Source organism: Dermochelys coriacea, chromosome 1 (genome assembly GCF_009764565.3).
Source record: "Dermochelys coriacea isolate rDerCor1 chromosome 1, rDerCor1.pri.v4, whole genome shotgun sequence".
NCBI classification, from domain to species: domain Eukaryota; kingdom Metazoa; phylum Chordata; order Testudines; family Dermochelyidae; genus Dermochelys; species Dermochelys coriacea.
Window position 1 is genome coordinate 207,091,400 of NC_050068.2, and position 16,136 is coordinate 207,107,535.

Here is a 16,136-nt window from a genome sequence, read left to right on the forward strand (position 1 = left end):
GCAACATTGATCACTTCCAAAGGAATTACATTTAGAGAAAAATTTAATATGACGTGGAGTCGCTGAAGGAGGAACCCAGAAATCCTGATCTCTTAAAAAAAAAAAAAAAAACAAAAAAAAAACAAACCATGAAATCACCCTACAGTCTCTACACAGCACATAGAAAAAGTGTGATCTTCCAGCCCCCTGTCAAAGGAAATAACTCTGTTCAAAGAATATGCCCTTTATAAGCTCAAATGTAAATACAGACTAATAGATAGTTTTGGAGTGAGTACAGTACCAAGATAGACTTAGAGAGCTCTAATGAAGTCATTGTAAACTGCTTATGAATAACAGCAGACTTCATTCATGAATTAACCTGGGTGTTCTGTTCAAGTTACTTATTTCTAATAATAATTAATATTATAATAATATAATATAATAATTAATATGGAGCTCATAGGTAGCACTTTTCATCTGTAGATCTCAAAGCATTTTACAGAGATGGTAAAAGTTTTAAAACTTTCCACACGTAATGATTTAGCTTTCTCTTGTCACTGAAAAGTACTCTAGCTTTCCTGGATGTCAACAAAAGAATACTTAAAGGTATCAGTGATGTCCGTGAAATGGTACTGCGGCTCTCGCTAATGTCACTGAATTGACTTTAACAGCCTATTCTCTGTCACAGTTAACAGCAGAATAGTTGATCAGGGTATATTAAATTAATATGTAATACGATATGTTTATACACACATGCATACAAGTTGTTTAGAGTATATATACACTAAAAAAGAACAGCCTTCTTGTACTTTATAGTCTCATATTAATAATGGGATGGAATCTTTTTATAAGAATCCTTATTTTGAAATAAACCTAGGATGTTATTTTCATTCAACTAGGTTAAACATTTAATAGATTGCTACTGTGTTAGCTCTTTTGAGTTTCAGTTTAGTAATTGATCTGCATCAGATGACTGGTATGTAAGAATTCTTCCACAGACATTGTTCTGGCATATGTTTATTCGTCTCAGTAGTGTTCTGTATTAAATACTGCCAAAAGTGATGTGAGGCCTGCGAGGGTCGTAGCTTTAAAACAAAAACAAAAAAAAAAAAAGGATTTTGCAAAGAAAATGCTGAGAATACATTTTCTGTCCAGATATTTTCTGTCTCGTTACATTTCAGACCAAATCAATCATAATAGATCAAAATAGAGGCTCTCTTTGGCCAAGCCGTTAAGAAGCTTTGCTAAGCTTTCCACCTGGATATCAATCTTTCACCCACTATTTAGGAATTTATGCTATAATAAACAGCATATGTAATTTGGAGGAATTGACTGCCTGTGCTCTGAAGTGGTGAGCACACATGAATAAAATATAGATTTTGTTCACTTGATACTTCACAAAAAGAGAAATAGGCTAGATTCACAAAGGAACCTTGGCGTTCCGACACTGAGCATTATCATACCAAACTTTTAGGTGCCTAGAAAATCACTGGGATTTACAAAACCTGAGTTAGGCACTTAGGCTCCCCATACAATGAGTAGGGAGAGATGGGCACATTAGAATGGGATTCACAAAAGCCAGTATGGGAGGCAACTCCTTCCCTAAGATAGCCAGTCGGATGTGCTAAGCTGAGGGATGTGTGCTAAGCCCTGCCCCTCCTGGAGAACTAACTCCAGGCTGCTGCCTGTAGGGACCCTATCCCGTAGGTAAAGTCTGAGCCTACCTACCAGATCAGGCCCTGTAGATGAGTTACCCTGAGGAGCACCTATCTTCCCTCAGTGTGTGAATCACACTGGTGCTTAGGCAGCCAACCTCCAGGTATGGGGGCTACAGTCCACATGCTCAGAGGCAGAAATTTAGGGAACTCCTACTTCAAAAATGTAGGTGCCAAGCGAGTTTAGGTACCTACATGGCTCGGTGGAAGCTGAGTGGGGATTTTGTGAATCCCAGTGGGACCTGATTCTGGGATTTAGGTGCCTAACGTGGCAGTTAGGCACCTACATCCTTTTGTGAAACTAGCCCGTGATATTTCCAAATCAGAATGGAGACATTTGGTAGTATTTTATTTATTATTAGCTTTAGTAGAACATCAATGGGTCCTTACAGATCACTATCTAAATAACTTAAAGCAATTTTCAGAAGTAATAAATATACTACCATGGTAAAATTGGGTGGTTTTTACTTTTGTGTAATTTGGTGCCTTTAAGGAAAGCCCTATTGCATTAATAGTATCTGATGTTTTAATTTCTCCTTCCAGTTCCTGCTGTTTCTCCCATATGATCATTGATCTGATTAAAAAGATAATTAAGTTCTGTGACTAACCACACAAAATATGTTAAAACAATAAATCAACGAGTACTTCCCACATTGCATTACAATAATAACCATGATCTGACCTTTTAACACAATCAAAAAATAGTCTGTGTATTTCCAGCAGTTTCTTTGATGTTTTTCATGTGAACTTATGTAGGAGGGTATTTTCCCCCCGGCTATCACCTTGAAAATATCTTGCTAATACTTGCCACTTTATTTAAGAGGAACTGACATGGGGTAAGGGATTCATAATCTATAAAAACATTTTTGATGGACCTCCCTGTTAAGTAGACTGGCATGTGAGAGAGGGAAGAGAATTGTTTTTTCTTATTCCTCTTTAGCTGTTTCAAACTCTTCAGCTTCATAAAGAATTGCAGGATTTTACAGATTCTTTAAAAAAACACAACTCAAAATTAAAATATCTTGTAGTGGCAGAGCAATGGTGACTATGACTTGATCTTTACAGTTATTCCATTAAAATCTCTTTCCCTTGCCTTCTTGTCTTACTAAAAAAAGCTGGTTTGAAAGCTTTAAAATAAAACTTTTTTCAAATATAAGTAGAGTTTTTTTTAAAGCCTCTTTTGGCTCAGAATAGAGTCAAAAGAGGAAGCCTTTTCAAATATTGCTTATGGTTAGTATATCAGCTTCAGAGCCTGTTTTTCCAAATGAATAATGTATAGCTCTGATAGTTTTGTCATGATGATAGTCCTTGTCAATATTTGTTACTGGACATCTGTATTTCTGATACACCCTTCGTGACATTAAAATTTCTCAGTTAAAATTTGACAAGTTTTTCCAATGTGCCTTTTGGCTTATCAGTTTTCAGAAATGTGATATTTTCATAGCTGCAATAATAAACTTACTAGTTGAACCTTTGATACCTGGTTCTAACAAGACAAGTATGAGAAGAATCTTGCAGGCTGTTAATAGCCTATTATTAATTCTGAATAATCATGCTCTCACACACTTTTGATAAACCTGTTTCCTGCTTGTGTTAATTAAACTATTACTTATTTGTACTGTATCAGAAACTATTGGTATTACAAAGCCAAATTCCATTGCTGCACTTAATTTTCTAATTCAATCTTTTTAACTGTTACTGATGCTTTGAATTTAAAAATCATGTGTTTTAAATAAAACCAAACTTCCTTTCTCACGTTATAAATGATAACTAGGATTATTGAAAAGTACAGAAATTTTAAACCTAATGCACATTTCACAACTTATATTGTTGATGTCATTTCACCGTTTATGGGTGTAGACACTTTTTTGATTTCTGTGACTGGACATTGTCTGGGATGAAAACACTAAAAGAGAACATTTGTTGTTTTTTAAACATTGTTTTTGAAGTTACAAAAACATCAGAAAATGTTGCTATTGATCTAATTTTAGTAAAAGCTTCTTTTGATAAAATCTAAATTTGGGTCCAAATTTGACCAAATTTGATGCCTTTAAGTACCAACAGCTATAAAAAATCCAAGGACACAAATTCTCCCTTCCCCTCATGAAAAGCAGCAAGAAGGGACACTTTGTAAATAAATTTTTTCATATTGTCTCATTGTTGCATAAAGCAAAACGTGGTTTGCCGCCAACTTGGTAGATCTTCTGGCAGGCCAGAGCCACCTGCCCAGAATGTCTCTAGCCCTGCTCCACCTCTGAGTTCCAGCCATCTCTACATTTTGATTGCAGCAACTCCTGGGAACTCTAGAGTGCTCACCCAAAAAAGTCAGTATAGGTTGGGGTTGTATTCACTTTTTCACATATCTTCTGTGGAGATGACGTGCATTCTCACCTGGCCTACCTTGAGTCCTTCCCCTGCACAGATCCCAGAGGGTACAGAGAATCCTTCACAGAGTCTGAGAGGCAGTACTGCAGAGCCATCCCAGTTCCAAGTCCATTTGGAGCAGGGGAGATCTGAACCTGAATATTGGTCTCTGTGGGGATGAACTGGCTCAAGTGTGTGTGCTGTTTCTGTATAGGAGAGACAACATGCACTTTCAGTCTCAAATGTTTTTTACTTTAGATTAAGGAGAAAACTGACATTAAAGAACAAAAGTAAGGTTGCCATGGGAGAGCACTCTGTGTGTAAAAAGAAAAGGAGTACTTGTGGCACCTTAGAGACTAACAAATTTATTTGAGCATAAGCTTTCGTGAGCTACAGCTCACTTCATCGGATGCATGCAGTGGAAAATACACTCTGTATGTGTCTGTGTATCCTCTGATAATGACAGGTTTCAGAGTAGCAGCCGTGTTAGTCTGTATTCACAAAAAGAAAAGGAGTACTTGTGGCACCTTAGAGACTAATAAATTTGTTAGTCTCTAAGGTGCCACAAGTACTCCTTTTCTTTTTGTGTATCCTCTGTAATAGACTAGAAGCAACTCTAAGAAATGCCTTTGGAGATTTGTCAGTAACTACTGTCTTTGAACCTTCATGATTTTCTGATCACAGAGCCACTTCTTGTTCTCTGAAAGGTTTAATCTAGAGAGAGAGGCCTGTTAGCTAATGGGGTGGAGCTGCCATCTTGAACCCACATTTGCTGCTCCTGGTGTTTTCCACTGTCTGACTGCAGGGCTGTTAACTCTATCAGCATAGAAGTACTGTTAGTAGCATTTTAGATCTCTTCAGAAAATGACCTGCCTCCTTGGTTTTGTGTAGCTGTCTTCTGTACCTCCTAACCTTCATGTGGTTATGACAAGACCATGGAGCAGATGGTATACCTGTAACTTTGGCAGGTGCTAGCCACTTTGTATTTGAAATCTTACATTTTCTCCCACTTGCAGTGGAATAACTGGCATTTTTGTTGTAGTATTGCTTCTGTTCTAGTTTTCTGCTGTGTGGTGGGTTTTTTTTTACTACTTCAGGGTTACTTGTCTTTGGCTGAAAAGGCTTGTTAGATGTTAATACTAAGATTTTTTTCCTTCTACCTGTAACTCTCTGAACAGATTATTGTAATAAGGCATTGTGAGGTGTGTTTACTTCCCTAACAGTGCTAAATAGAGATTGCTTTAATCTGTCTCTGCTTCTGTACTGTTTGTGATAATCCTTTTAATTCTACATTTTAAGGGTTTGACATGGTACACTTGAATTGACACATCAGTGAGAGTTGCACAATTCATAAATGGTTCATTTCGGAAACCACAGGCAGGTATAATGAATTTACATTTCTAGAGGCCCAATAAAAAGTTTTTAAGCATAAAACTAATTTTGGCCATCAATCTAGAATTACTCAAGTTTTTGTAAGTTTGAGCTACTTTGTGTTTCTTGTCTGAGTTTATCAGATTTTCTTTTGGAATTAGCTAGTATTTGAATCAGATATGCTCCAAACTCCTTCTGCATCTCCTCCTTTCATTATTTATAGGCACTCGTGATAGCATGACCACTAAAAGACGCTCCTTACATTCCCTGTATTTTACATTTAACAAATATTTTGAAATTCCATGGTAATTTTCTGCAGTTGCTTTGGGTCACAGTGTCTGTTTTATATGACTTCCAAAAGTTTAGGGCCTGTCTCCATCTTGAACAATTTCTGCCCATAAACATATTTGTGAAACCACTCACAACTGCAAGAAATGCTGGTGTTTCTTTTTCAATCTGAGCTTAATTCCGTTGACTTTTATTTAGCACTTTGGAAACATGTGACACTGGGCAATCTTCTTGAAACAGGAGTCTCCAATTTGTGGGAGTCTGCATCAACTGAGATATTAGACTCTCTGTTAAAGTACAAATATTGCACTACCAGTCCTTCTGCCAGATTTTGAATGGCATGTGATCCAAGAGGCAGCCTCTGAGAACACCTACCAGATTGGGACCCATGGGTGAGAAAGGCACTCCTCTGCCTGTCTTCCACCAGTCTGTAGACTGCTCTGGGGATGAGGTGAGAGGTGGGCATCTCTCAACACCTAGAGGGAGGCAGCAGTGCATGTGCTCAGAGACAAAAACGTAGGCAAAAATGTTGAGTGAGTTTGGGCACCTACTGAGCTAGGCAGCAGCTGAGCGGGAGTTTTGTTGATGACATTGGTGCCTAAAACTGGAATTTAGGTACCTAAGTCTGGGGTTTAGGCACCTAAGTATCTCTGTAGGTCTCAACCCCAATCTCTGACTCCTGCTAGCTCATTCCTGTCAGAAGTGACTTAGCCCTGGGTGTCAGATAAATACGTCTGAAGAGCGAAATTTTGTGCCTTTTGGGACAGAGCACTTATCACCAAAAAGTCAAAAACTGTCCCATGCAGGCTATTCCAGCACCTCCAACCAAGGCTTCATCTCCCTGTGCTTGATTTCAATCTACCCACCTTGAGCACCATGCTATATACCCCATATGTTGTTCAAAAGTGGGAATACAGTATAAACATTTCCAACAATGTGCAGTTTGCCCCGACGGTATTGCATCGTTCCTTGGTTATGGATATGATGAGACCGTGTTTTTACTTTAAATGGGAAAACAAACAAATTCTTCCCATTCCCTCCTGCCTCCTCTATGAAAGTACATGAATGGGTACCCCCTGGGTGCCTCCAGATTATTCACAGGCAAAGGGGAAGGCCCTGGTTCAAATATTGACAGCATACTACTAAATTGGCTCTAAGTAAAAACAGCAGAGGAGGGTTGGAGGACAGCGGTTTTGTTGTTCTGGGAATAGTTTCTCAGTGTGGTGGTTCTAGTTAGATTTTTAAATTATCTTGTTAGCTGTGTAGAAAGCTCATGTACATATCACATTTTCCTTACTTTTAAAGTGAACAAAAATAAAAGGAAATTTGTTATTCTACAGTTATTTGATGTCTGCTTAATTTTAATACAAATTACTGTCTATTTCATTCCCAAATTCAGATGATTGCATGAAACACTCTAGACCCAGCTGAATACTGAGATTGTTGTTTTGCACTGTGCATTGAGGGTTTTATTTTGCAATTGTTTCACTGCTAGCAATTAATTATACAAGGCAGAAATTGTTTCCCAATATCTTAAGTAATTTGTGATGCATACAGTTGGAGGATCCCCAGTGTCTCTATAGTGCTGGTTAGCCTGGCTTGTGGAACAATATGTAGAGCCTTGCAAATCTGCAGCTATCTGCTATATATCTGCAGGTATCTGCATCCATGGATGCGGATATCCGCAGACCATGTGTGCAGATCGCCAATAGGATGTGGATACGAATTTTGTATCTGCACAGTGCTCTAACAATATGCAGTATGCACATAGCTCACACGGGAGAATCTATTTAGAAGTGCTTGTATTTTTGATGATAATGTTATGCAAGTATAGCCATTCCAAATGTTTTTCAAATGCAAAACATTTCAAAGTTACTGTACCTAAAATAGTTATTGTGAACAAATATGCAGGTAGGGAAACCATCAGAGCCAAAATTGAATTTTAAAGTGCTCTAGGCTGCATGCTTCAAGAAACAAAATGAGATATTTTGATTCCCCTAGAAATGAACAGGGAAATTTGTTTTCTGAAGAACCCTTTATACTCTCCTTGCCCTGAAGCAGTTTTACATGGAAAACTTACCACAAATCATTCCTGACATATAAATTGCATCGTGCATAAATAGAAAGTGCTTCAGAACAAGGGGATATTTTAGGACTCTGATAAGCAGTTTCAGTCTCTTATATAAGCTCTAAAGAGTTTGACATCTTTGAATTAAAGATGGTCCCAGATCTCAACAGCCCACACACTCGGAGTGTTTGAAATCCAAATTCAGCTCAAAGTCATAGTAATTTGAATGGGAAAACACTTCAATTTTGTAAGTAGAGGCAAGTGATTCATACAGTAGAACATGGGAATCTTTGCAAATTAAATACGTGAGGATTTCTGATGGAGAACAGAGTTCATGCAGTGAAAATGTTTAGCTCTGTCTATCTTCATATCAAGTGGGATTTTTGCTTTCCCAGTTCCTGGTTATTTTTAAAATAGACTGAACCAAAACCCAGGCCTGAACCTACCCACACACAGGTGATATCGTGCTAAAGATCCAAATGTTCTGCCTTCAGTCTTGTATCTTCTGAGAGGGCCTGATTCTCCATCAGTTCACATCAGTTTTATCTCCGTAAACTCTAATGATTTCAGTAGAGTTATACAAGCATTCAACTTGTGTAACCTCGTGGTGAATAAGGTGCAGAATCTCTGTGGTAACTACTGAATAGTTAGTCTGTGAGGACCTGGTGACCATCTCACAAGATTTGGCCCTACATTAGTAGACAAAATTGCTCTGATTTAGGAGATACTGCACCAGTAATTGTTCACATACTTATCAATACAATCGAAAGTCTGAAATAAGGACACTGTCCGAGTCTATTCATAGGAGGGCACTCACTATAAATTCCCAGTTAATTTTCCAGTAGTACTTATTTGTGCTTTAAACAACTCTTGCTGCTTTCTAGTGAATTGCTTTAACATGCAAAGTAGCTTTAGCGTGGCACCGGTAAAATGTGTTTAGAGATGTTTCTTTATCCAGATCTATGTGCAGCATTCTTAAGTGTTTCAATACCCTGTGATGTCAGTTCCTATCCTTTTGCTCCTCTGTGTTGCTGAAGCATTGCCATTAATGATTTGATTCAGTCTCTGTCTGTGTGATGATACCATATGTGAAGTAATGTTTAAAGATTAATTTTAGGACTGTTTGTTTATATTGACTATCAGAGATTTGTGTTACTACAAACAAACTAGTAATACTCAGGAAAAACATTTGAATATTTGCATTGGCTTCCATGAAATCAGATGTTTGGTGCTTGGAATTTACAGAAGTGCCTACATGAGGAGCCTAAAAACTTATTCAACTGTGTAACTTTGTTTCCAAAATATCCTGATTTTTATACCGAATGTTGGCTTTATTCTTTGACTGACTTTATAAGCAGATCAATAGTATACACTTGATTCACTAATTTAAAACTGCACACTACAAACATCTATAAATGAATGCAAAGTGTGTTGATTGTAAGGCTCTCTGATGGTGAATGTATACGTTACTGTGCAAAGGTTCATCTTAGTCACTAGTATTTTTCTCTCATTCTTCATATCAAGTAATACTTTTGCTTTCACAATTCCTGACTATAAAAATGAAGGATTTTATGCTTTAGTGTTTATTCCATTATTTTGATATAATCACAACACCTCCATGGAAGAGATGATTTATAGGGGTATATTCCTCTTTCAAAGCCCTTGCAGAAGTTAATGAGAACAGAAAGGAGAATATTTCCCTTTAGGTGCGTAAGTCAGCAGCATACACATTTTCATTAGCATTCTTGTGTTTTTTAAGACTGCATGGGGAAGTGAGGAACCTGTGGTGTTATTTTCACTAAGCCAAAGAGAATAGAAACCATTATTCATTTTAACACTGCTGCATAAAGGTTGCAAGTTTGGGTTTTATTTCTATAAATTAAAGCATGGGGAAATGTTTCATTTGAATTGCCTTTTGAATATCCTGAAAAATATAAATCAAACTTTCTTTTAAAGTCACCAGCTCACTGCAGCGGGACTCTTGTGTCAGGCAAGAAACCTGCTCTAGGACTGTAACTGCTCGGGGCTGCTTTCATATAAATGTCATGATGATGGTTGGCTCAATTGTTCTTGTCCTTTTGCAATGCATGCATTTTTGTGGCAGTAGGTTACATTTCCAGACGGGCAATGCTTCAGCAATTACATGGAGTCAGTACATTCTCACACGACGAGCGTCACTATGCCGCTTACACATGGATGGACAAAGGTAAGGCTTGACAACACCGCCTTCGTTTTTACCCTAACATGTTAGTTGAAGTATCCTGTATTTTTCTGTCAAGTGAGGTGGGCAACAGGTAGAGGTTCCACGTTCAGGTGAAGTCAAATACAATTTTATTGTCTGATTTTATTTGTCAGAAATGTTTCTCCACAAACTAACTATTGCTAAAAATTAGAACAGTAGAACTAATGTTATAAAACAGCAATTGATTCATGTAGATCAAGCCATGTCTGAATAACCCAATCCATATATAGGGCAGAACATTGAGGAGAAAGGATTGTTATTTTTAGGTGGGGAGAGGTAGCCTGATTGGCTTTCTACTTCCTTCACTGAAACTCAGAATTTATGATTAATCATTTAGATGGCACATTCAGTGTACACAGTACAATGCTGCTATGCAGTAGGTAAGTTTCAAATGAGAAAGCCCCTGCCAACAGTTGCTTGCAATCTAATGGATAAACAGGTACCATACAGCATACCATACCAAACTGTGGTTCATGAAGCACATGCTAAGTGGTCTGTGGAGATTTGGCTTTTCGTAGCTGCTTCTGCTTTTGGCTGCTTCTCCCAGGCTTCCAGCTGCTTCTACAGATATCAAGGAAGAGCCTGGAGACGTATAAAATCAGCTGGAAGCAAGGAGGAAAAGCAAGCATTGCTCCATCTACTAGGAGGAGAAGAGGAAACAGGAACCACCAACAGGGTCTTGAGCTGCCAGGCACCAGCAAGAGACTGCTCAGGGGAGAAGAAAATGAGGCATCAGAGGTTTATGTCCGTTGGATAAATGGCTGGAGGGGGCCTGATTGTTAGGCCATGAGTCCAGGACACAAGGAAATTTAGTGGCAGAAAAGCATGTTTGGGGGAGAGAGGACCACACAACAGGGTACTGTGTGCAGGAAGAGAACAGGATGAGGGGACGGAGTAGCAGAGGAACATTTGGCCTGAAAAGAGGAACAGAACAGATTGGAGGAGAAGTGAAATTAAGAGTAAAATAGAGACAGAAAAACAAAATTAAACTTATTAAAGAGAACTGTGAATACATTCATTTCTTAAGGGTACTGTCCCAGGTAATCAGTGCCTTTAGTTGCCAAGGAGCTGTTCCGTGTTCACAGATGGGAGGGGCAGTGCTCCTCATGATCATCAGTGGGAGGAGAGGAGTCCACGGAACAATCTCTATGAAGAAGTGGTCCATACAATGAAGATATTTGAGAACCTGGTGTACAGAGCAATATAATACAGAATACACACAGCATGGCCTGTCATCTTCGTTGCTGAGCTGTATGTTACATTAATAGCAACTAGGTCCATAGAAAGAATTGGGAAGGTGGAAGATAACATTAACTGTATGGAGGATTGTAGAACAGGCTGGCACTGTTTGACTGAAACATTCCCACCTGGTGGCAGATACTGAGGCTGCTGGGAAACGTGATGTGAGTTCTTCTAACTTGGTGGTGCAGGTAGCTTGTTAACCGTCCCCTGTGTATGGGAGATGGGAGTGCTCTCTACATAGAGAAGTGAAGGTGTGGGCAGAGCAGTCTGGATGGAGGAGCCCTAGGGGCAGCCACACCTGTGGAGATGGTTGGAGCTGAAGGTTTTGTTGTTTTTGTCAAACCCCCAGGGGGTGGTGAGTGTGACTCTACTCAGCATGTGGACTTTGTTTTAGAGCCGGCTGCTCATGCAGGGGAGATTTTTTTGACGTATTCTGCACAAGGGGCATGGGGGCGGGGAGAGAAGCAAACTTGAACTGAAAAACATGAGGGCAGAAGTGGCAACAGGCCCAGGCTGCCCTCGAACAACAGCTGCTGCAGGCCTTCTGGCAATTTGTGAAGGAGTCTAACAAGAACAGTAGCAACAACTCTGGGAGCTGATGTTCCACAGAATGATTAACTCATGGCCACTGTCTGGCTGCCGGTGAGCATCAGCCCGTCTCTGTCTATCATGAAACTGGATGGTGACCCTGAGACTGCTGGTCATCTTTGAGCTGATGGCTCCTGCTCAGCGTGAGTCTTGGGACATCTTTTTAGCTCCTTTTTCACAGTAGAGGTACAAGGGGTAAAATATATATAAGTGCCTACATGTGAGAAAGGCCACACTGCCCCAGTTTTAGCTCAGTTCCATAGTACAGTTCATAGAGTACTCTTGGGGAGAAAATTGAAAGACTAAGGGACTCAATGGTGGGCAATGAATACAGAAGGTTGGCCAGACACAGAGGGGGCTGATGGGGGGACTTATGTGTTTTGCTTATTAGGAAAAGGCGCATGTAAGAAAATTGTGTTATATTGCGCTGTAATTTTGGGAAGACGTATGGACTTACTGAACCCACAGACAAAAATCAATCACCAGGAATTTAGGAGGAAGCCTCCAGCCCCAAGAATCATGTATGAAACAGTGGTATATTCAAAAACATTGTTCCTGATGGATGTACCGACGATAGAGAGATGAGGTCTGGTAGAGGCCAGGGGGTCTGGCTCTCCCAGTGGGTAATAAATGGACCCACAGAAATGGAAGGGCGAATTGTTAGAGCCCTGCAAATCTGTGGATACCCACTTTATAGGTGTAGACCATGTTTGAGAGATGCGGATACAAGTTTTGTATCCATGCAGGGCTCTAGGAATGGTGGCCTGCCAGGTTGACTCATGGTACACCCAGACTTTGATGTAAGAGAGCTTGATATGACTCAAGTGCCTTAAGGAATTAGATTCCATACAGGTCCCCTATGACTACAAGGACTCCAGGGCCTATAATTCTCCTATAAAAGGGGGCAGCTTGCTTGTTTTATCCTGCCCCATTGAAATGCGGGGAATCTGGGTAAACTTTCAGTCTATCCTGCTTTCCAGGGTGTACACAGGGGTTCATGACCATGCAGAATGAGATGTTGCAGGTGGCAAGTCCTCTGGTCACCGCAGGGGCTTTGAGAGTTAGATTGTCCAGGAAAGAGAAAACCAGGGTGCATGCCTAAGCATTGGCTCTAAGGGGCTGTAAGAGGTTAGCAGTTTGTTTGCACAGAAATCATAGAAATGTAGGACTGGGAGGGACCTTCACAGGTCATCCAGTCCAGTCCCCTGCACTCAGGGCAGGACTAAATATTATCTAGACCATCCCTGACAGGTGTTTGTCCAACCTGCTCTTAAAAACCTCCAGTAACAGAGATTCCTCAGCCTTTCTAGATGACATGTCCCAGTGCTCACCCACCCTGACAGGAAGCTTTTTCTAATGTCCAACCTAAATCTCGATTGCTACAGTTTAAGCTCATTGCTTCTTGACCTGGCATTCGTGGTTAAGGAGATCACTTTATTACCCTCCTCTTTATAACAACCTTTTAGCTTGTTATCATGTCCCCCATCAGTCTTCTCTTCTCCAGACTAAACAAACCCAATTTTTTCAATCTTCACTCATAGATCCTATTTTTCTAGACGTTTAATCATTTTTGTTGCTCTTCTCTGGACTTTTTCCAATTTGTTCACGTTTCCTGAAGTATGATGCCCAGAACTGGACACAAGACTCCCTTTTAGGCCTTATCAGTGCTGAGTAGATTGGAATAATTACTCCTCATGTCTTGCTTACAACACTCCTGTTAATGCATGAAATATATTTTAGTCCCCCTCACGCTGAAGAGTCATTGATCCTGCTGGGAAAGGCTTAGCCTGAGCCAGGTGCTTTTATACCTCACTCGGATAAAAGGGCATGGCTCTCTGAAGAGAGCGTGAGCGGATCTACAGTGTGAGAGACCCCTGAGGGAGCAGCAGATCTGAGGAGAAGCCTAAACTGAACGTTATCAGATAGTTAATAAACCTAAATTCCAGGAAGGGGGTGGGGTTTAGACTTTGTTTTAGAGCAGGCTGGGAAGGTCACAGACATGCCTCTGATCATTCCTAAGTTACATGTTTCTTTTCAGAAATCTTTCATGACTCCAAAGTTTGAGAGATGTGTCATGTTGACCTTTTGAAATTCAATCTGAATATTGTATTTAATGGAAAACAGCATGACATGTTCCCAAAGGTCTCCCAAAAATTATACCTGTTAATGTCAGTTCTGCTAAAAGGCATTAGTTAATTGTATTGCACAAGAACGAGGAACATTTATTCTTATTTAAAGGAAGGAAAAAGTCCTGTGACACATGCAAATGGCACATCACATATTTTAAACACTCTGCATGTCGCCTAAACAGACTGAGCAGACATATTTGTCCCTTCAGCACCTTTCACAGCTTGAACACCAATATGTTTGCTTTTTACATGCTCTTGTCATTAATACCAACTACTAAAGGGAAAAATACATACAGCCTGTGCATCATGTGGGGAAAATGGGAGTTGGGGTCATGGGCTGCCCGGTGTTCTGGGGTCTGGGACACCTGCAAAGCCTCTTCACTAGCCCTCTTTGGTTCAGCAACTGGTGCAGTGCTGATGAACTGTCTCCAATGTACCATGGCTAGAGTGCTGCAAGGTCTGTGAGGGTACGGGGAACATTCATTCATAAGGTATTAGGTCCATATAGCCTCACAGCTAAGCCATTTCCCTCCCCCCCCGCCCCTTGCTTTTATGCAGATCTCTGCAGTAGTGTTGAGCCAGGGCCAAGCAGCACTAACACCTGCACTGAGAGTTGAATATGAACTCCCTGCCTGGGGAGCATGTGGAACTTGAAAACTGAACCAGGCATAAATTTCTCTTCAGCATGAGGGGGACTAAAATCCTGCAGTGCTGCGGAGCTCACATTTGGCAAGGCAACAGCCTCACTCAGCATAGCTCTGCAAACTGCAGCTCCAACTTAAATATAAACTGACCACCTCAGTGCCAAATGTTGATCTGAATAGCAATACTTTTATGTGCCCAGTAATTCCCAGGTGGGTGCTGGCCACTGGCTAATTTCTGCCACTTGTGCAGAGTCATGAGGAAGGGAGCTTAATGGCACAGCAGATGTTGCCTGTGGGACTAGGATCCCTAAACTGTCACTTTCTCAGGAGAGTAGGAACTGTAAATGTGATGTGAAACTTAACTCAGGCTTTAGTTCTGGGAGACTGAATGATGGGGAAAGTTCTTATCCAGGTTCAAGTCTTCAACACCAGGAAGCATTCTACTCCCTAATCATTTCTGCTGGCTCCTGAACTTTCTCCTTTGAGGAGACATCACCCTCTTCTGGGGATGAAGAAGGATTAAACTTGCTTCTCAACAAGGGCTTGGGAGGAGGTCATTGGACTGTAGATGCCACAGTGATGGCCCCCATTCTATGCATAGATAGACCTGATGAAGGCATCCATAGCCGCCCAGTTATCTCAGCAATTAGACTCAAATGAGTATCTGAATGTACTCTGAGGCTCTTAGAGAAGTCTCAAGTCCACTAGCTCCAAACGTTTGTCTTCCAAAGTCTCTCAGCCTCTAGCCTTTTGTGTTGCAGAAAAGCACCTGTAACTTTCAGTGTTGTGTTGTAGCTGCCTCCAGTTCTGCCTGACTCGGTGTAGATGGAGTGCAGAGCTGGCCCAAGCCTGTCTTGCAAAGACTAGCCTGGGTCCCTGATTTCTTCTTGTCCAGGAAGCACAGGGAAGGCATTAGAGATTAAAGGGATCAGCAGCAGTGATACTCAAAGCAGACTATGCTATCGGGGAGACTAAGTGGCCTACGTTGTGTGCCAGAAAATGAAAAAGGGCCAAAAATGAAAAAAAAACCCTTCCTCCTGCTGCAGCTACCCCTTGCTCCCCTGTGTCCTAATGCCACTCCCAGATCCTTCAATGTCCAGTCCCTTCTCAGCCCCAGCCCCCTCCCTTCTGCTTTCACCCTGTGAACCCATAGCAAGTCTGTGTTGAGCAGCTTATTCTGCCTGGTCTGATGATAGACAAGGCTAAGTCAGCATAACCCAAATCAGAGCCTTCAACACCCAACCAAGCTCGATGCCATTCCTCTCCAGGAAGGGTTGGGACGAGGCCCCTCTACATGGTAGACTCCCAGTGAGTTTGATGAGGGGAGAGTGTGTGTCTGTTCTAACGTGGTCACAGTTCCCCACGAAACCACACACAAAAAATGTTTATGGTCCAACCCCATGGTGTGGAGTTGGTTGAGGGGCAGAGCAACTTTCTCACTCCAGTGTATGGGAAGTGGGAGGTGATTTGGGGGTGAGAAGGTTTAAATGATGTTCCTTCTCCCTG

General features: G+C 40.8%; 1 protein-coding gene across 8 annotated transcripts in view; it reads left to right on the top strand.

Annotated features, from left to right (window-relative positions):
• The window catches only part of STXBP5L (syntaxin binding protein 5L), a 451,068-nt gene that overhangs the window by 417,842 nt on the left and 17,090 nt on the right, over positions 1 to 16,136 (top strand). For 4 of the 8 annotated variants that reach the window (XM_038378599.2, XM_038378590.2, XM_043512675.1 and 1 more), the window contains one exon: positions 9,893 to 9,991. The exons of the other annotated variants lie outside the window; for them this stretch is intronic. In XM_038378599.2, coding sequence (XP_038234527.1) covers positions 9,893 to 9,991 — 99 coding nt within the window. The remainder of the gene's footprint in view (positions 1 to 9,892; positions 9,992 to 16,136) is intronic. 8 annotated transcript variants of the gene reach the window in all.